Raw genomic sequence first — 22705 nt, forward strand, 5'->3', positions numbered from 1 at the left:
CACAATTTTTAGCAACTCCACATTTCTCCTACCCACCCACCCCTGCCTCCACCAGCTCCTGGTGTGTTTTAGAGATCTGCTGTACATCATACCTATAGCTAACTATTTTGGATTGTACACTTAAAAGTCCACTAAAAGGGTAGATTACATGTTCAGTGTTCTTGCCGTGATAAAATATATTTTAAATATGATAATATTAAATAGTCAAGTTCTATCTAGCAAAAGAGATTGACTGGTTGCAGTTATAAATATATTTAAGAAGTGAGTGAAGTATCAAAATTAGTCATGCAGTAGTCCAGTCCTCTGTCTCAGGTAATGAGAGATTTGAAACACACTGATCCAATCCGGTAGGTGAGCAGTTTTGACACCACTTACCTCCATCTGAAGTGGGGAGAAGTGTGATCTTCAGAAAGAAACTTTTCAATGTTTCTCTTTCTATATATTTGAAAATGTTCATAATAAAATATTGGAAAACTAAAAAGAAAAGAAAAAAAAAAGAACCTAGTGCCTTTGCTTTCTCCTTCCATACAAACTCTATATTTCAACTGTAGGTCACATCATTTAACTCTAAGTTACATTACATTTCCAGAAATGCTTGTTGGAGTGGGCAATCACACTGTGTCTTCCAGACAGCTCAGGTGAGCAAAGAGGCAAAAGGGATTTTCTTTTAACATCCATCTTTCTTTCTGCCCTAAAACTAAAGAAAAGGGAAAGATGAAAGCCTGATCATCCTTAGTTTGGGGACATATCTACAAGACAGGTCCCCTCCTCCTATGTGCCAGCAGACTAGCTCATGCAGCTTGTTCCCCTCTTCTCACCAATTTGGATCATCCAGTGTCTGTATTCATCTATATGCAAAATATCACATACACTATTAGACTGCCAAGAGGTGTATGCACTTTTGAATTCTATGAATGAATATAAAGATATAATATGTAGCACTTGTATTTTCTACTTTTTAAACAGCATTATATATTTAAGTTGTACAACTTGGTGTATATATATATATATATATATATATGTATATATGTACACATGTACACACATATATATACAAGCATAAATACAAACACTGTGTACCACTAACCACATTAAGCTAATGAATACATCTGTGAACTCATATAGGTACTCTGTGTGTGTGAGTGTGTGTGTGTGTGTGGGGGGGGGGGGGGTGTGGGTGGGTGGTGTAGAATACTTGAGATCTGTTTTCTTAGCAAATTTCCAGTATACTAAATAGTATTGTTGACTACTGTCACCATGCTGTACAGGGGAGCACCAGAGCCCCAGAATGTATCCATTTGCATAACTGAAACTTGGTAGATTCTGACTAATATCTCCCAATTCCTTCATTCCCCCAACCTCTGGCAACCGCCACTCTATTTTCTGCTTCTATAAGATCTAATTTTTTAGATTTCACATATAAGTAACGTTATGTGTTATTTATCTATAACTTATTTTATTTGGTATAATATTCTGCATTTTGTATTCATGCTCTCTTAAAGGGCAGGATTTTCTTTTTCTTAATACTGAATAATATTCCTCTCTCTCTCTCTCTCTCTCTCTCTCTCTCTCTCTCTCTGTGTGTGTGTGTGTGTGTGTGTGTTACAGCTTCATAGTCCATCCATTGTCAACAGACATATAGGTCATTCCCAAGCCTTAGCTATTGTGAATAATGCTGTCATTACCTTAGGATACCATGCAACTCAATAGCAAAAAAAAAAAAAAAAAAAGTAATCCAATTTTAAAATGGGCAAAAAGTATGAATAAGACATTTTTCGAAAGGATGTATACAAATGGCCAACAGGCATTGGAAAAATTGCTCAGTATCACTAATAATCAGAGAAATTCAAATCAAAACTACATTGAGATATCATCTCATAACTGCTTGAAAGGCTGTTATCAAAAAGACAAAAGATAACAAGTATGAGAGAGAGGATGTCGTTGGAAGGGAACCCTGGTCCACTATTGGTGGGAATGTGAATTGGTACAGCTGTAATAGAAGACACTATGGAGACTCCTCAAAAAATTAATAATAGAGCTACCTTATGGTCCAGCAATCCCACTACTGGATATGTATCCAGAAGAATTGAAATAGGTATCTCGAAGAAATATTTTCAACTTTTTAGCTGTTTTTTTTCTCATTTTTAATAACTTGCTTAGGTGAGCTCATATTTTTCTATTTTCAGTTGGTCAATATCTATTAGAAGAGAACTGCGTTTTGAGTGGTCACACTTGAGTTACTACGTTAGCTAGAGTAGTAGATGAAGACACCTCTGAACAGGTGGCATTTGAACTGCATCCTGATCAGTGTGAAAGAACCAGTCATGAGCAGAGTTCAAAGAAGAAGGAATGGCAAATTTAAAGGCCCTGAGGCAGGACAGGCTTTGTGGGTTGGGGGGACAAAGAATGAAGTCCATGTGGTAGAGAATGGTGAACAAGGATGAGTATATGTAGGCAGCATATCACTCATATGGGGCCTTCTAGATTACTGTACGGAGTTTGGATTTTATGATATTTCAATGGAAAAATCCCTAGAGAACTTTAAACAAGGATATGAGATGAATTGTTTTTCCTTTAAATACTCGGACTTGGAAGAGATTCTAGAAAAGAAGCAGAGATTATAAGACTATTTAGAAAGCCATTTAAGTTTACCAAAAGAAAAACAGAGAGGCCTGGTCCAGGGTGATTTCAGTAGATATAATGAGATACTAACACATTTAGAATGTATTTTTGAAGTAGGACATTCTGATGGAAGGATTGGATATAGGAAAAATAAGAATAGAATGATAAAGAATGACTCTTAAGTTTGGGGCTTGATCAAGTTGGTGAATAATACCATTAGCTGAGATGTAGCAGAACATGATAGGAACAGAGTGGGAGCTGAGGCTAAAAGGTGAATTCAATAAATGTTTCTTGAAAGAAAAAAACAAAGGTGAGTTCAATATAGTATATCTTAAATTTGAAATGACTAATACCTATCCAAATAAATATGCTTCCTGGATGTCAACTGTGATTATCTGGTGAGAGATAATAGGGGAGTTAACCAAGGAAGTATCAGTGCGAAGGGAGAAGGGGGCAGATTTGAAAAATATTTGAAAAGCCAAAACCAAACAGGATGTGGCTATTGATGGCAGGTGAGGGAATTTCCTCCTTGCAGTCTGGCTAAGAGGAGCTTACCTGATGAAATTACACACTTGAATTGGAAGCATGTTTACATTATTCCCTCCTTCCTCTGCATTTTTTGAAATGGCTTTGTGAAGGTACCTTGTCCTTCCAACTCTAAGGTCAAGGACTACTCACCCACACACAGCAGCCTCCAGAATAATGCAAGATCTGTGTCTGGGAAGAATATTCTGGAGACTATTTGGTGCTAATTTTTCATTTTATAAATGAAATGAATACAGTCCTGAGAGGTTCACTTGTTAAAGGCCACACACCGGCTTTCAGGAAAAGTCTGCAATGTTATTGGAAGCCTTCCCCTTTTGCCCCAATTCTACTTGTGGGGCAACCTTCAAAGGATGAAGCTTCATCCCTGGTATGTCAGAAAATTGGGTCTGTCCTGGAAGGAGTCAGTGTAAAGGTTACCAGGACAGGCTCCAGTATCCAACTGCCAGCACCAGAATCCTCACGGGGCCCCTCTAGATCATACGACCTGACTTGCTCACCTCATATGTGAAATGGAGACGGTAATACTTTAATTTTATGGAGTTCTTACAAGGACTAAGTGAATAAAATGCCTGCCAAGCCCTTGGCCTAAGTCTAGCTCATGGAAGGCTCACAATAAATTTTAGCCATCTTTTTTAATTGCTTTGGGTGATTACTTGATATCACTTGCCTCTGTCTTATAGCATGTAGGACGCCAACATTAACAACAAACACAGCAGTTGATTGCTCTGGTATGAAGGGTGCATGAAATATTTGTAGGTGAGTACTGAAGGGAGAAAAGAAGGAAGAGAAGGAAGAAAGGAGGAAGGGAAAGAAGAAGGGAGGCTCCAATATGGAAGGATCTTTCTTATAATCTGGCCCACATACTGAAATGTGAAAATGTAGCAGGTATTTCCTTTTAGTTTTTTTTTAATATCTAATTAGTTTTATATGACAGTAGAATGCACTTTGACACATCACACATAAAAGGAGTATAATTTCTCATTCTTCTGGTTGTACATTATGTAGAATCACACTGGTCATGTAGTCATGTATGTACATAGTGTCCGATTCATTCTACTATCCTTCCTATCCCCATCCATACCCCTCCCATCCCTTCACTCCCTCTGCCTAATCCAAAATATCTCTACTCTTCCCCACCCACCCCCATTGTGAATTAGCATCTGCATATCAGAGAAACTATTTGGCCTTTGGTTTGGGGGGATTAGCTTATTTTACTTAGCATGATATTCTCCAGCTCCATTCATTTACCGGCAAATATCTTAATTTCATTTTTCTTTAAGGCTGAATAATATTCTATCACATATATATATGTATATATAAACATATATATATATACATATATATATATATATTTGTATATATATATCACATTTTTTTATCCATTCATCTGTTGAAGAACACCTTGGTTGGTTCCATAGTTTAGCTCTTGTGAGTTGAGCTGCTATAAACATTGATGTAGCTGCTGCATCACTGTATTGTGGCAGGTATTTTTATTGTGAATGTTACCCCTTTTCTAACCTGCAAAATATTCAGCCTGTTACCGGAAAATGGGAGAGGTAGAGAAAGATGGTGTGTTTCTGCAGGGTAGTTACTGTCAGAGGTTTGCTGTTGTTTCTAATGCTAAACTCAGTTCCTGAACTTCTCAGGTTGTACCTTCCAGATGTTTCTGTGTGCCAGTTATAGGCTACAGAAAGAACAGAGACAAAGTGCTCTCCTTCCATGAGCTTGCCTGAGATAGAGACAATTGACAAAAGGATTTACTGAAGCACAGAAGCTTCAGTAGGCTGGGTGCTGTGAGGATTGGCAGCATGGACTCATGGTCAGAGCACCAGAGTTTGGATCCAGCACTGGGAAACTTTGTTACCTTGTCAAATTAGCAAGCTCTCTGAGCCATAGACTTTACCTATAAAGTAGGGACAGTGATGATACTGAAAAAAGAAATAAGGTTAAAGAACAAATAAGTTGATTCATGTAAGGGACTTGGCCTGGCATGCAGTCCACTCCTGCATCATTGCCTGACTCCCAGCAAGAAACAATGGTGGCTCAGAGGATGGCCACTCTGAACACTGAGATGTGAAATCCTCCAGTTTAGATCTTGAAGAAGGAATGGAACATTCTCAAATAGAAGGAAAAGAGAGAGTTAGTCCAGTCTTGTAAATATAAATGGATGTGGCCTACCCAAGGGATTTCCAGATCTGGTATAAGAGTATTGAGTTAAGCAGGTAAGTAAGGATCCTATTTTAGTGAGCACTGGATGCTGAGTTAGACTGGCTCCTGTCATAGTGAGAAGTAAATAGAGTTTTTTGAAGAGGATATTAGCATGGGCAAAGCAATTTTTAAACAATTGATTTGGTAAATCAAAATGAGGATGGAGACTGAAATCAGGAGTACCAAGTTGGGGACAGTTGCAAAAAAGTCTGGGCTTTGTTGTACTAAGAACCTTAGTTGGAATATTGTCAACATAGAAAAAAGAATGAGCATAAGATATTAAAAAAAAATCAAAAGGTGACCGTATGGAAGCAAGTATGAGGAAGAGATGCCTGGGAGATGTCAAAGTCACATGTCTGGATGGAAGGAAGGACTGTCTTTATAACAGATAGTAAGTTCGGATGGATGGATGGTTTGGGGAAAAGCATTATGTGTTTCATTCAAGTATCTCTGCCTTTGATCCAACAATAGACCCACGTGGGAGCTAGAATTTGTAGAAGCAAAATTCAAGTTCAAGAGAGGCCAAAGCTAAAGCTAAGGAGATAAGCCTAAGCTAAGGAGATATAAATCTATATATCCAGGAAAGCACTATGTGGGGTTGCGGGGGGATGAATACAACATAAAAAGGAAAAACATGGTAACGGCTTGGCCAGGAAGAACTTCTTTATTTATTGTCCTATTTCACAGAATTTCAAAGCCGCACTGGATATTAAGACATTTTGTAGAATAGGGAATGAAGGCTCAGAGAAGCTAAGTGAATAGGTTTTCTACCAGGTAGCAGAGAATCAGGCTTGGGTCTCAGGCCTCCTGGGTCTTTTCAGTATTATTCTCATTTTAGCAGCTGCCTCTTGGGCTGGTCCCACTCTTAGACACTCCTGCTTTGCACTCTATGTTGTGCAGAGCATGCTAGACAATGCTGCTTCCTCTGCAAAGAGAGCCTGGCAGGAGCACCAATGCACCCTGCTGCTGGGCAGAGCACAGGTATTCCTCCTTATAACACAGAGTGGCTTTATTCAGGATGCCCTGTAAAGGAGCACTTGTCACAAACACTGATACTGGATCTTCCCCTACTTGTCTCTAATTTGTCTTTTCTTTCAGTTGGTTAACTAATTTTGCAACCTTCATAAAACATAAACCATCTATCACATCCTCTTTGCTTTTTTCACTCATGTGAGTTCATTGATCCATTGTTTATAATCTCCTTCCAAAAAATACTCAGGCAGGATACAGTTTTAGATGAGGGATTCTTTAAATCTCAACCACATGTACTGCCATATGATGGCAATAATAACTAAATCAGTGAAAAATAAACAGCTATCTCTGGAAGTGCACAAAACTGATGCTCCAGGTACAAACATTTTGAACAATTGAACGTAATGTGATTGAAGGGATAGTCATTTGAGATCTTAACCTTTTTATGAATTCCTTATGAAGCCATAGAAATTTCGATACCTTTCCAATTTTCTTCTCGAAGGAAATAACTTGGAAAATGCCAAGAAAAGAAACAGAAAGCATTTAACATAAGCTGAGATCATTAATACTTAATGGGAAAACATAAAAATCTACTGTGAGGCATTTTAAAACAGCTACTATAAAACCATCCCTTCCAGGAGACTAGGAAGTTCTTCAAACCTGGGGCTTAAATAGTCTTACCCACAGAAGGACTTGACAGAAATAGAACAAGTAAAACCCAGGGATTAGGAGGAAGTGGATGGAGAGCAATTCAGATTACTTCATTTAATTGCTATTTGTCATCACAGGTTTCCTGAAGCTTGGTAGCCCCATGGGACCACTGAGTCATAGGCTCTTCTGTTATATATATTGTCTGCTGATGAGGCGAGATGACCTTTCAGGAGTTCTTCAATTTCAAAACTATAAAAAAAAAAAACAGTTCTGTTGGCAATATCCGTAGACAAAATTTGTTTTCTGAAACCCCTTTTGTTTTGAACCAGTGAGGTATGAAGTCAAGAAATACTTGGGTTAACTCAAGGAAAACACGATTACAGGGCTTCCCTCTTGCAGATTTCTATAACAATCTCATCTCTTTCTGGGTTCCTCTGGTTTTGGTCCTCTCTGTTCTCTTGCTGATTGATCTTCAGCTGTCCCAAGTCCCCTTTCTGGGCTCCAATATCACATATAACCCACTGCAGTCACCTCTATTCTGAGGCATAATGGAATGGAGAAAAAGAATACTCAACTGGAGTCAAATTCTAATTTCACCTCTAGTTTTGTAGCCTTGGGCAAAATACCTAAACTAATTCTCTTCTTCCTCTCTTCCACCTTAATTTTTTTTCATATTTTAATGTTACCTAAATAAGTATCCACAAAATAACAAATACAATAGAAGTTCTTTTGCTGGTCTTAAGTTATTTGCCTGATAAAGCCCTCCTCTCCTTTCTCCCAATGTAACCCATTGACTGAGACTTACATCTAGCTCAACATGGGGTGCCCCTGAGCCCACTGTGAGCTGGCCCCACCTGTGGAGAGATGTATGTGGACCAAGAACCCATTGCGTTTGTTCCCAGATCTGCTGTGCCAATTGTACTTGTTCATTTAGAAATTTAACCCAATTATAAATTATGTAAGCCAATGACATATGAGTATATAAAAGGGAATTTCTGTTTCTCTGAATTGGTTTTGAAAATTCTCTATAGAGTTGATTAGTAAAACCTATAGAATTAGATTGAGTAAAATATTGGGGGGGGGAACCCTTTAATCTAATGGAATTCTGCTTTGTGCCTTCAAGTTGTCAATCCACTTTAATGTTAATGAAATTGGGAAATACAGGATGACGATTGTGAGTTTGGTTTATGTAAGGAAATGCAGACTGGAAACATGTAGCTTTATTACATGCACAGAAATCCCGGTAGTATTCCTATGGGATTCTTACAATATTAGATTAGATAAGGGTCACATAAAGCACTCAGTAGCATGTCTGGTATTTCATAAGCATTCAGAACCTGTTAGCTGTTATTGTGGCTATTATTGATTTAATAATTGTGCATCCAGGCAATTTTAAAAGATGAGGGGGGAAAGTAAGGTTAGATCAAATCAATATTTCAAAAGAAAATATTGGGATGAACTTTTAAATTCAGCCACTAAATATTGGACAGCGAGAGGACTAGACTTCACAGTGATATTTTTGTTTTCTTTATTTTTACATCTAAATATCTGTGTGTAAAATCTAGAAGCTATTGATAATCAGATTGCTGCAAGATTTAGCTGGGAAAAAAAGTGATTCATTATTGAGGAACAGGCTTTGGCAATCCAAGTGTAATCCTGTTTCAATTTTAACAAATTGCAACATGGCCTTAGGAAGCTGTCTAACCTTTTCCTATTCTTTTTATTCTTTATTAGGGAAGGAGGATGATAAACCAGTTTTTTTTTTCCAGTGCTGGAGATCAAATCCAGAGCCTTATGCATGCTAGGCAAATATTCCTCTGAGCTACACTCCCAGCCCTGATAAACAACTTTATTAATTTATCATGTGGCCAGAAGAATTACTTCAATTTCTCCTAAGAAAAGTACATATGGTCCTATTTGTGTTCTCTTACTAGAGAGTGAGCTCTACCTGGCTTAGTGTACTATTCCAGATGCATGAAACTCTCCGACCCTCAGGATAAGGATCAGTGAAATGCTATTTTTTTAAAAATTGATTTTCCATCAAAGCTCTAGACTTATTCACTTATTAGATTGTTTACGCCAAATTTCAACATGTGAAATGTGCTTCACCACAGAAAATGAAAATGACTCAGATTAAAGGGATAGAATGAAGGGAAAAGATCCTGTTTCAATGGATTGTGTGTGCCCCTAAATAAGTAGTAATTCCATATTGAAACTTGTAAACACAATGTAAGAACGTGTGTACGAGATGCAATGTTTAAGCTCTTATTAATTTTAGCAGCTCTGGTCGAACCCAATTAATTTCTATTATGTAAAGCAAAGCCCCAATTCTGACACTGAAAGTCAGGTTCCCAGGTGTTCAGAGATGAACTTTCACAGGTATTTAATTTATGATCACGTACCTAGTAAGTCAGTCCATACAACCATCCTATAGGTAGTTATTACCTTAAAATATAAATAGGAATAACAATGACTCAGAAGATACAGTATGGACAAAGCCTTTGAAGGCTGTACACTCTATTAATATTTGGGGGAGTTGGGAGAGAATACCTCTCCTTAAAAGACAATTCATGAAAGCTCTCCTTCCCCTTTATCAGATCTTTAAAGTATTAGCTCTCTCAAATGTAATTTAATTCAACCCATATTTATGCATGACACTCACCTAGGTTTGGGAAAGTTATAAAGAGGAATAAAACTGGGTCATCCCTGTGTTCAATAAGTTTGCTATATAAAGTGGGAGACAGGCCTTTGACTAATGTACTTCAGTCTGTTATGTGTGGAGAGCCAAACTAGACCAGGAAAGAGTATCCAATACCTGTACATACTGTCATTATGATGTCCCCATGTCAGGTTTTCAGACACACTTAAGCAACTGGCAGTTGCATAGCCTTTATCTTTGAGATATAACCCAGAGGAAGAAAGCACCTGCCATGTCCACATTTTTAAGGAAATGATTTGATCATTATAAGCCAGTACCTTAAAAGGGATACCTGATGAGAACAATCCATCATACAATCAATAAGCAACTTACCAAATATCATTAGAGATAAAGAAGCAAATGCATTTGACTTTATGAGTAGCTGTTTTTTCAGCACCAATTTAATTTTCTTCCATGATTAAGTGATAGACCATATAAATAACAGATATAATCAGTTTCATGTGGAAGAAGATTTGAGGTTCTAGCCTAAACAATAGTCTTATCGCTAAGCCAGGAAAGTGTGACCTTAATCATGCTGCTGTTACATGGGTGAACAGGTAAATAGAAAGTTGCAATTACATTAGAGTGGGTTGGAGCAGCGGATTACATATCAAGTTCCAGCCCTGGGGATCAGTTGTACTGAAAGACCTATCATTTATTGATGAGCTATATAAATGACTTATAAATACCTTCATCTGAAATGCAGAAATTACTAAATCAAGTAGAACTGCTGAGACCTTATACGAGGCAATTCAGAAAATACAATTCAAAATGCACTTGGATGTATTTTCTTTTAATCATTCTAATAACAAAAAAAAGCATTTCATTGATACAAGTATAACCTGATATATTTTTGCACAAATGAAATTTGGTAAAAACTGATTAAAAAGACAAGAGCCAAGAAAACTTTGCTCTCCGTTAGGGTTAGAAAAGCAATGCCATAAATGAATTGCACTGACAGTAGGTTATTTAAATGGAACAGGAAGGAAGTACAGAAAATTAATATTCCTACCATTGCTTAGGTCACACTACTCTTGAGTGCTTATTCAAGTATTAACATATTTCAAAAAACGTTTTTAAAAAGCATGCAAAGAACAAAACATAATACATATGTATTAAAGATGTTATATTTATATTTACATAGTATAGAATATGATATATGTTATGATTAAATATGTAAAATAGAATGTGGTATATAATATCATAGATATTATCATAGATTATGAATTCTATATTTATAATGTTATCTAAGGAAGAATTGGAATTGTGTACCTGAAAATTGGAAGAATTGGAATTGTGTACCTGAAAAAGCCAAAAACACTGCTTGTGTAATTACCTGCTTTCAGTTCCTTAGAATTGTTCTCAGTATAAGCAGAGGCCCTCCTCTCCCCATAGATGACTGACCAAAGAGAAATATAGTATGTTCTTTGGGCCATTTCATCTGGCAGAAGATGGTCCTCCTTAGGACCATCATTAAATGAACAAAACTCTTGCACAGCTCTTAGTACAGAAGGAACTACCATTACTTCTGGACAATGTAATTATCCTTGGATTGCTTTCCCCAGAGCCCTGTTTTCTCCACCTGGATATTCTCTACTGTTTCAAGTCTTCCAAACTAAGGTATCCAGGATGGGCCACTGACACTCCCCCCCCCCCAGGGCTAGGAGAACATGGTATATCTACCCCAAGTATCAATGTTACCCAAAGACATGTATCCAAAGTATACAATTTCACACAAAGACTTCAAGTGGAAAATATAATTTGTATATTAACATACTAATACATTAATTGAGAAGAATGCTAAGAATAGAGGGAAATCATCTTCTGTGGGATGGCTATTTTCCAACTGCACCCATCCCAACTTCCCAAACTTTCCCAGGCGGAGAGCTCAGCCACAAAACTGTCATTTGCATGACAAAGTTTAAAGGTAGTGTCAGGTTTGCTAATAAGTGACTCCAAGACTGTCATTTCTTCCTTAGCCCAGAAACACAGAAAATGACATATTTAATTTCATGACCCTCTTCTTGCCCATGACTGTCCTTGTTACAATAAAATATTAGAGGTTTTTAGTCTTATTTGTTAGAAAGATTTGTAAATGTCTGGATGTGATGGTAACATATGAATTTTCTTTCTCTTCTTTTCCAGGATGGGACCCAATAAATTATTTGCAGCCTGCACCCAGAATCAGTGAGTAACCTCCTCATACTGTTTGAGAATTGGCTACTAACAGATTAGCAGAGCAGCAACTAGACTATCTTAAAACCTCAGCATTATGTCTAAGTGCCTGTTCTGGTGTTGATTACCATCACCAGAAGGCACAACCCAGGTGGCTCTGTTGAAGTGTATAAAGTGTCAGAGAATGGGAAGAGAAGCAAGCAGACTATGACCCATGCCCTCAAGGAATTTATAAAGGAAACCAAAGCCTTCAAAGATAGATTTCTCTGATATCTAGCTTGGTGAAGAAGTAATATTTATCTTATTTGGAAAAGTTTACATTTTTATTTTGAAAGCATTTACCACTTCTGCCTGGAACACTGGACTATATTCTTTAGTTTCCAAGGTCCCTTCCTTTATAAATATAGAAAGACCTTCTTAACTCAGATGTTGTTAATAAACAATTTTTGAATCATTATTCTAGACTAAGCGGAAATATATTGTTGAATGGTCTGCAAAGAATGGTTATGCTGAGCACAATAGAGTGAACTCTTGATAAACCATGCAAAAAGACTGCATTATTTTCATGGGTCTTCATATAGCGGTCTTTAGGCAAACACATTCAGCTATAAAATAAGGATCCATGTCATTAAGTAGATGTCACCTTAGATGGACTTTATTGGCAGATCATAGTATTGAAGGTAATAAAACTACATTGCTTTCAATAAATTCCAACTTCCTTAATTCAGTCTAGCTTTTCCTCCTTACCTTGCCAAACTCATTATTTCAATCAGATAAAGTTTACTATTGTGCAATTTGTGAATATACATATTTACCAATAGAAAATGATCAGTTCCTATTATTTCATTTGAAAATTAATAAATAGAAATTTTAGGTTTTAGGATGCCTTTCTGTAACATGAGTCACAGGATGATAGTAGTATATTTACTTTCTTTCACATGAAAAATGTTATACCATTCCATTTCCTTTTTTAGTTTCATACAGTAAGTTTTTTAGTTTTGGTTTTGTTGTTGTTGTTGTTTTCACTTAAAACTCAATATTTGCACAAAGCAAGCAAGACCACTTTCCAGTACCACAGCAGATTTGAAGTGAGGAAAAAAATCAGACTATGTCCTCCTTAGAGCATGTTGAAAAACTGGAATGGTAACTGAGTCACCTTTCATTTCTTTATTCCTTTATTCATTCAACAAACACTAAGCCATGGGCCATGCTTATTGCAGTCTAGGGAAGTAATGATAAATAAAATCCTTTTCTTTGTATTCACCATGTTGGCAGCTTTTAAACTAAGAAAGAGATGGAGACAAATAATTTTCCCATATGATAAGTGACATGTTATCCCAATAAGCAAAGTACTTTGGGAACACAGAAACCACATCACTAAATCTGACTAGAAAAACTGGAGAAATATTCATAGTAGGTATAACACTTAGCTGAATGAATAGAATTCCTACAAGTAGAGAAAGGAAGGAAAGCTTTGCAAGCAAAATAAGAGAGATGTAGAGGAGCATAGAAAGCTCTAGAAAAATAGAGCACAGTGGGAATTAGTAGTGCAGAGCTACAGGGTGGGAGTGGGGTATGGTATGTGAAAAGCATATGATCAGGAAAAGATGCTTTTGAAGAGTTTCAAAATGACCCCTGGAGTTCAGAGAGAAAGACTGGAGAGTCATCTGCACAGAGTTGAAATGTAAAGACATGGGAATAAATGAGACCACTCGAGAGAACTTTCAAACATGGTATAAAACAAGTTTCTTTCTGAGACAGAAGGAAAAGGGGGATTTTAAAAAAAAATAGATAAACTTGAAGTTGAATGCAAAGAAAACTCAGGAAGTTTATGTCTGAGAGCTTTTCTTTCCCACTGTCTGGTTAGAAAAGTGTGGGATATGGAACTGGAGGACACTAGTTTGAAAACTAATTTAGCCACCCACGATCCATGGGACGTGGGCAGGTCATACAATCTGTCCAGATGTCAATGTCACCATGCATAAAATGGATGCAATGATAACAACGAATTAATGAGTTGGAGAACTTTATAATCATGTGAAGGTACGTCATAAACTATAAAACACTATGCTGAGAGGCAGCCGGAGTGGCCAGAACACTGCTGGGTTACCTGGCTGAACTCTTGTGTATGTAACAGGGATAACAGTGCATAGATTACAGAGGTGGCTGAGAGCAGGAAAGAGGTATGTGTGTCCTGGGTGTGCACATAGGGGCTGCAGGACTGTTATCCTCTGTGAGTTATCTCCTGTGACTGTTATCTATGCTCCTCCACATCTCTCTGCTTTTGCTTGCGCTGCTGGAAAAGCTTTCCTTCCTTTCTCTACTTGTGGGAATTCTAATCATTCAGCTCAGCTTGCCCCAGGATACCTCCACATCCATCCCCACTGTTTCTGGAGAAAGAGGGGGAAAAAATCACAATGAGAAATGAAAAGAAGAAGGGGATATGTATAAATGTTTTTAAAGCAGAATGAAGATCCCATTTTTAAAACATGACTTTGCATATAGGGCCATACCTATATGCAGCCACATGGATAATTGTTTAATCTGGGATTGGAGGAAATCAAACAGGTACCCTAGTGGCTAAGGGATAGTGCTTTTGAAAGGGAAATTGGAAATGTTGGTCAATGCAGATCTCAGAAATTTAGAGGCCTTATACTCAAGGGTTGGTGACCTGTCCTCAACTCTGTTTTGGCTGAATGATGCCTTTTCTGTTCAACATCAGTAGCCTGTGATCCTAAGATTCTTGTCATTGTCCAAAAAAGTGAGTGGCTTGCTCTAAAGGTAGAGTTTCCAAATGTCCCCATGTTCACATGTTCTCAACTATCAGCTGAACTCCAGCCACAGGCCTACTTCTCAGAGTAGGTCAGTGGTTGGTAAGACCCCTGACTGGCCTTCCTCTCTTCCCACAGCCCACCCTTGTCTCACAGTCCTGATCTCAACCTCCCCTTGCACTTGAACTTGAGTTCTCTAGCACGATGGTTTTCCCATCTTCTCTGGAATAGAAAAGCACCATTTGAGACAAGTTCACCTGCCACCTGCTCCTCAGGCCTTCACACCAATTCTAAACCTCAGCATAGGATTTGCAGGTTGCAATATGCAGAACTACACAGCCTCCCACTCTTGGACAAGGGTTATCTCACCAGCCACTAGGAAAATGTCCTGTGTCCTCTTAAAATGCTTAGTGAGCCTTGGGGATCCCAAGCAAGAGCTGCCAAGATCTGTCTTGATAGTTACTAAACTTTCCTCAGAGGGAGATTTGAATTGCTAGGGCTCTCATCCTTAATTTGCCAAATGGCAGTAATAAAGAAAATATAGGCTAAATCTTGCACGTTATTGACTGCTATTTTAATTAATGTAAAACATATTCCTCATTGGGGAACATGGTTGACTCATTCCGTCAGTGATTATTCATGAAAGATGAATGCAAGGTGCTAGCAACCATTCAAGATCGTTGAAGAAAATGAATACGAGCATCTTCTATGAGTAATATTTGCAACATTAGGAATAACCTGTCAAATCCAGACGAAATGCTAGGTTTCTGTGAAACCATGACTCCAGAGATTAATTAGAGGTTGGGAGAGCCCAGAGCTTTGTCTTCTGTCTCCTTCTTCTTCCAATCAACTCTTCTCTTTTGTCTCAACCTGAGTCACATGAAATTCACCTCCAGGCTCCCTGTTTCCTGTACATTCCTTCAGTTGACTGGAGTGACCTGTTCATGCGTAGCTTGCCCCAAGACACCTCAACATCCACTCCCCACATGTGGGACTTCTCTACATGGCCTGAGCCACACACAGTGCAGATACATCTCTGCCTTCCCCAAGGAAGGACCCATTGATGCATTGCCTCCTGTGGTGCAGACAGGGTGTTTTCCCTCCATCCCATAAATGCCTATCAGTCTTCTTTTGAATGTGCTTTTGAATCACCCATCTCTTGCCAGCCAGACCCCAGTGGCCCCTGAGATTACCATCTCACCCCTGCCTGCTTTCTACTGAAGAAGCAGCTCATCTCCTCCTGAAAGCCCACACAGAGGTGGCCATCTCTTCGTTTTCTTTCTTTGTTCAACCACACTCTACTTCTCTTTCTGCTTTAATCAGCATGCCTTCCATTTCTGGGTTCTTCCTATATTTTCTTCTTTACTCACACCTTCTTTCTACCCTTCATTTATCTCACAGGTCTTACTGACCCTTGGGATTGTCTTCTGTCACTTTTCCATGTAGTTGGAAGAAATAAGACGTGTCCATTCAGTGGCAAACTGAAAATGAGGACTACCGTGGCATTTCTGTTACACTTTTCTCATTGTTCTTTAAAAAATCCTCTGCTAGGTAGGGAAACGGCTTTATTTGGCTTTATTGGGCAATCCCATGAGTCTCTGACAGCAAGAAAACAGCCCAGACTATAACATTTCAGATTTGAGGAATCTTGAGAAAATGTTGTAGGCAGAATCTAAAACTTGAATTTTCTACTCTAGGTTCTATGCTTCCCTAGGATAAAGAGTAGGAGGTGGGCGGGGGGAAATGGCTTCTATTTAATGAACAGAGAGTAATTCAGAATCATTTCTTAGGGCTAATGAACTTAGAAATGTTATTTAAGTTTTCAGGAAGAAAATCTTCTAGCAAGGTTTATGTACCAGCCAAAGGATACACATATTCAAATTCAAGGGGAATACCATTTTACATCTTGATAGCAGACTGTACTCTGCCAAAGGAGAAGCCTACTTTGTGCACAAGGGGTGGGAGACTTTAAGGAAAGACACACCCCTCTGGAGCTATTACAGATGCTCTCATTCAGAGTGAGTTGCGCTTGTGCCTTAGATAAGCTTAGCATTAACTAGGAGACTCCTCCTGGGCCCAGTTCCTGGAAGGGACAGTATCTACTGGTACTCAGTGTTCTTGGTGCTGATTAAACTCAAACAGAAGGAAGGAAGCTCAGCTGGCAGTGATGAGTGCCACAGGTTGTAGAGGTGCATGGCCTAGACCTGAGTCCATATTCCATCTCGCAAAAAGAAGCTGAGGTGCTAGAATCTGGGTTGGGTTGTTTTAAAGCTCGCAGGTAAAGAGGGCAGTTACCCATCCTGTTGTATTGATCGCTGGTCCCCGGGCAGCCCCACTGTTCCATCCACACACGCCATAGGGCATGCTTCCCATTGTCAGCCCGAACATCCTTCTCTGTAAATCCAGGATTATCAAAACTGGTAGGAAGGGATAGTTAGACTTTTCTACAGCCTTCCTGAGCTTATGTGAGAATTAAGCCTTACAAATCTTGTAAGATTGGATGAACATGATATTTTTTTAAATGAAGCCTCCACCTTAAGATTCGTGGCCTAAAGATTTCAGCTGACAAGTCCCAGAGCTGCAGAGGAACAGGAGTCCGTCCTCCTTGATGGCCTCCGCCCCACCCCCAGGACCACTGCAGCTCTTCACACAGCTGTAAATTCTGCACAAATGGATGCTGTCATTCGCCTATCCAGAACAATAAACCACGGAGTTGTTCGGGTCTTTCTTCTTTTGTAGGGGAAGGGGTTGTACATTTTTATTCTTGTATGGAAATAATTAACAAAGAAAATGTGGCACCCCACAGTTAATTTGGCTGTTCTTTTAAATGTTTTTCCTGGTACCTGAATTATACAGACATATTATTTTAATAAGCTGATCTGCAAGTGTTTTTCCCCCTTCTCATTGAGGTTCGAAGTAATCTAGAGGGTCAAGGTTTCCAATCTTTTTCTCTTTCATTAAAATGATCTGTCATTTCCATTGTGGCTACACCCAAAAGTCAATTTTTTTTTTTGTCCGTTTTGTTAAAGTGCCTTATAGAGTAATTCAGTGGTGATAAAGATGGAATTCTTCTCAAAGTGTAACTACTCCCCTTGCTGGAATGAAGTGGCAATGACATTCATCTTTGGAAATTGAATCTTATGCAGGGCAATGCTTTTTTTTTACTTTTTGGTTTTTTGTTTTGTTTTGGTTTGGTTTGGTTTGGTTTTTTTCTTTTTTTTTTTTTTGTAACTCTTTGTTCTTGAACATAACACTAAATTGAGACAGTTTAATGAGACTGGATACATTCATCTTATCATCATTGTACTTTGTATATCAGGTAGACTAAATTTATGGTACTGCATGAGATATTTTTTAAGGTTTCTCATGCCTAGAAAGTAAGAAAATATGGTCTGGGGCTGTAGCTCAGTGGCAGAGTGCTTGTCTAGCATGCGTGAGGCACTGGGTTTGATCCTCAGTACCACATAAAAATAAACAAATAAATAAAGGCATGTTGTCCATCTACAACTACAAAAAAAGATTTATAAGAAAATATTACCAATGGTGTTCAATGATGAAATTCTTTTATAAATAATAGAATTTCTTAATTTGTTAATTGAGGTACAATTTATACACAATAAAATGCACAAATCTTCATTCAGTGTTCAATCCAATGAGTTTTGATAATTGTATGTATCTATATAATAGCCATCCAAACTAAGGAGTTCACTCTTACACACTAAATAGTTCTCTTATCTCCCTTTCCAGTCAATTCCAATCCCAGACCCACTACCTTTCTTCCTCTATATCCCTCATCTTCTCACTGGTTAGACAAACACTTTCTTATTTCTGTCCCTGTAGTTTATTTTGGCTTATTCTGATTCTAGAACATCATATCAATGAAGCCAGATAGCACATGCTTTATAAGGGCTTCTTTCACACGTTATAATATTTTTAAAATTACTGCACATATCTTTAGTTCATTCCTTTTTATTGCAGCATAATATTCCATTGCATGGCTATGTTATTGCATTGTCTATAGTTATTTACTGATTATTTTTGTCTTTGGCATTTGAGTTATTCCTAGTGCAGGGCTATTATGAATAAGACCATATCCACATTTTTGTACACTTTTGTTTATAAATATGATTTCATTTCTGTTGGATAAATGCCAAGAACTGAAATTGCTAGATGAAGGTTAATGTTTAACTATGTAAGAAACTGCCCAACCACTCACCAGCAGCACTGAAAGTTCCATAAGTGCTTCATCCACACTGACAATGGATATAAAATCGTACCTTTATGATTTCAATTTGCATATCTCCAAGGCTGTTGGTTCACCTTTTTGTGTGCTTATTGCCCATTTGTATACCTTCCTCAGGGCAAAGTCTATTCAAGTTTCCTCTCATTTTTGTTGAAAACAAAACAAAAAAAAATAGATCAATTGTCTAGTGTTGATGTTAAGAGTTCTTACATTCTGGATATAAGCATTTTGTCAGATACATTCATTGTAAATATTTCAGTTTGTGGTTTGACTAGTCACTTTATCAAAGTCCCTCTCCATAAGCAGAAAGTTTAATTTGGATAGAAAACAATGAATTTTTTCTCTCTTTGGTGGTTCATGCCTTTTAGTGTCCAAAGAAATCTTTGTCTATCCCTGGGTTGTGAAGATATTCTGCTACTGAAAACGTGGTGATAGGAACTTTTTAAAATTGGCAATAAAAATGAGGACAGTTCGCAGTCAAAGAGGCATGTTTATAATAGCTAAAGCACAAGACTGCTTCTATTCTTTTCTAAATTTGTGATTACTTCTTAATTTACGGATGTCTTTTTAACTCATCCCCCTTTCATCAAAGAAATAGAAGGTAGTGATAGAAACTTACATATTTGGGGAACTGTCATGCTTAAAGCACTTGGGAAGCTCAGCGTGAGGTTTGAATGCCCTATGTATGATAATGACTTTAGATAATGATCTTTATGTCACAAGTGATTTTACAGCACTATTCATTGTCCTTCAGCAATGACCTCAATTCCAGGGAGACAGAGCAGGCTATTTGTATCCTTTATCCTCACCTTTGCAGCAAGAGAATGATAGCAAATTATCAAATAGCTTAATAATATCTCTTATTGCATAAATATGTGAAATCATTAATACCTTAAAATATAAACTCTCAAATGCATTTATATATATGCACACACACACATCTCCGTATCTATATAGATATAGATATAGACATAGATATATATATATATATATATATATATATATATATATATATAAAGAGAGAGAGAGAGAGAGAGAGGAAGAGATAAAAAGAGATGCAAACGTATATAAAAGACCCTCATCAGCTTCATTAAATTGATGCTCTAACATCACCAGAGCTTAGAAAAGCTCTAACAAGCCAGGCACAATGGCACATGCCAGTAGTACCAGAGGCTCAGGAGGCTGAGGCAGGAGGATAGTGAGTTCAAAGTCAACCTCAGCAAAAGTGAGGTGCTAAGCAACTCAGTGAGACCCTGTCTCTAAATAAAATACAAAATAGGGCTAGGGATGTGGCTCAGTGGTCAAGTGCCCCTGAGTCCAATCTGTAGTTACCCCACCCCAAAAAAAAGCTCTAACAGAATTTATCCTTTTACCTATTGTTTATTGACCCATACTGTGTGCTAGATACTGGATATAGGGTTGCAAACAAACGACCAGGTGCAGGTGCGTGACCTCTGGGGGCTTAATGGGGAGAGAGTTCGTCAAATAACAAAGGAAATGTTATAGATTCCATTAGATGCTCTGCAGGAATATTGCAGAGTGCTGAAAAGACAGTACAGGGAAGACCTGTTTCAGGGAGGTCTGCCTGAGCCGGTGGCAGAATCAGAGACTTGGACTGAGGGGCACCCAGCCAGGCAACAGGTGGAGAAGCACACTCAGTGCAGGAAGAGCAGCTGTGATGAGATCCTTAGATAGGCAAGAGTCAGCGTGTTCCAGGGCAAGATGACAGGGTGCGGTGAGTGGGTGAAAAAGACAGGTCAAGCAAGACAGGAGGAGGCAACATCAAGATCACCGTAGGCCCTGGTCAGCCACGCCCAGGAGTGATGTTGGCAAAGACCATCCTGCATTGGGGAGTTCATAAGAAAAGCCCACGTTCTTTACAAAGGAAGTATGAAGTGTTCATACAGCTAGAAGGGGTATTTTATACTCATTCAGAGGCCCCAAAAAACAGCTTGCAAGTATGAGTGGTGAGGGATAGCACTTCACCTAGACCGTCAGGGTCACTTGCTGGTGTTCGTTGAATAGACAAAAGGTCCACAGAAGTGTGAGGCAGAGAGAGGGATGCTGATCCCATTAGGGACATGAGGTGGATGTTGAAGAAGGCTGTAGAAGGCCAGCGACCAGACAATTAGGAAGACGCAGAGTCTTAAAATCATGTCCAGGACTTAGAATGAGACCATGGGAGGGATACCAAATCTCACAAACCTAGCCTTCTAAGGCAGGTAATGTGGACTGGAGAGAATCAGGGAACTGCACCAAATAATGGCTTTAAAAGGACTCCATAGGAATTGTGCAGTTAGAAAAGAAAGGAAGGCAAGAAAGCAATAATATTTGAGTGGCATCCTCTACCCCGTTAGTCAGGTCTAATAAACATTTGAGGCTTTCCTAGTCTATTGGAGTACAGGAGCCCCTACAAGACCCTCTCTGCAATTTGAATTTTTCCAGTCATTATAATCTGGCTATATGGAAGGGTAGACAGGATACATTAGCCAGTATCCCTTCCTTGGGTCTTCAAGAGAGACAGACACGTGACTGGGAGCTATACCAACAAGGCTGTGGTCAGACTATTGAATGCACCAGGGCCAATGTCCCCTCTTTGATCCAATACCTTACTGTGGCCATGTAGCAAGTGCTTGTCTTCCTCCTCTCTAGTCAGCATCTACTACCAAGAGCACATGGCACAACCCTCTCTAGTGATCAGCCGAACCTGGGAAAAGAAAAGGTATGGGCCCTTGACCCTGGAGAGGCGGAGCCTTTAGAGAACACTGCATCAGGGTAACAGAACATGGGCATGCAGTTCCAGGATGGTGAGCCAGCAGCAGGGCTGGCATGCACTGGCTACAACATGCCCTAGCGAGGACATCAAAAAAGACTTTTTGACATTTTTTAGCTCTTCTATTCAGTCAGATATCTGAAAATGCCAAAAACAACAACAGGAGGAAGAGGATCAGAAATGAATACTTAAGATTATTAATTTCATAAGTGGGAGTCAAAAAACTCAATGTAGAGATGGACAAGTAAGAGATGGACAGAGTCTCAGTGACACTATGGGCGTTGATGAAAAAAAAAAGAAAAATGAAAAGTAGACATGCACTAAAAGAATGGCAAACACTAGCTGGGCACAGTGGTGCATGCCTGTTAATACCAGCAGCTCCGGAGGCTGAGGCAGGAGGATCAGGAATTCAAAGCCAGTCTCAGCAATGGCAAGGTGCTAAGCAACTCAGTGAGACCCTGTCTCTAAATAAAATACAAAATAGGGCTGGGGATGTGGCTCAGTGGTTGAATGCCCCTGAGTTCAATCCCTGGTACACCCCCCTCCAAAAAAAATGCAAGGTGCTGGGGATGTGGCTCAAGCGGTAGTGCGCTCGCCTGGCATGCGTGCGGCCCAGGTTCGATCCTCAGCACCACATACAAACAAAGATGTTGTGTTTGCTGAAAACTAAAAAATAAATTTTAATTCTCTCTCTCTCTCTCTCTCTCTCTCTCTCTCTCTCTCTTTAAAAAAAAGGCATAGTCTTCTGCAACTCTTTAAAAAAAATGCAAGCACTAGAAAAGCAAATAATAAGAAAAATATAAATGTTAAGACAAATCTAGTAAAATATATTGTTAACAATGTTGATTACAAGAAATCTAATAGATATAAACCAGAAAAAGTTTTCCCTACTAGTCTTTATAATGTGTATGCAAAAAAAAAATTTAAATCAACCATTATTTGTTTAAAACTTTTGTTTTAAAAAAAATGGACTCTATTTCTCCCAAAAATCATCTAGCTCTTGATTTACTGCTTTTGAAATCCAGAGGTAACTCTAGAGATAAACT

General features: G+C 38.5%; 1 protein-coding gene across 2 annotated transcripts in view; it reads left to right on the plus strand.

Moving 5' to 3' along the window:
- Positions 1–22705, plus strand: part of Chst9 (carbohydrate sulfotransferase 9) — a 214036-nt gene that overhangs the window by 97809 nt on the left and 93522 nt on the right. Inside the window, exon 3 of one of the 2 annotated variants that reach the window (XM_026388071.2) lies at positions 11843–11884. The exons of the other annotated variant lie outside the window; for it this stretch is intronic. Coding sequence (XP_026243856.1) covers positions 11843–11884 — 42 coding nt within the window. The remainder of the gene's footprint in view (positions 1–11842; positions 11885–22705) is intronic. 2 annotated transcript variants of the gene reach the window in all.

This window comes from Urocitellus parryii, chromosome 13 (genome assembly GCF_045843805.1).
Source record: "Urocitellus parryii isolate mUroPar1 chromosome 13, mUroPar1.hap1, whole genome shotgun sequence".
NCBI classification, from domain to species: domain Eukaryota; kingdom Metazoa; phylum Chordata; class Mammalia; order Rodentia; family Sciuridae; genus Urocitellus; species Urocitellus parryii.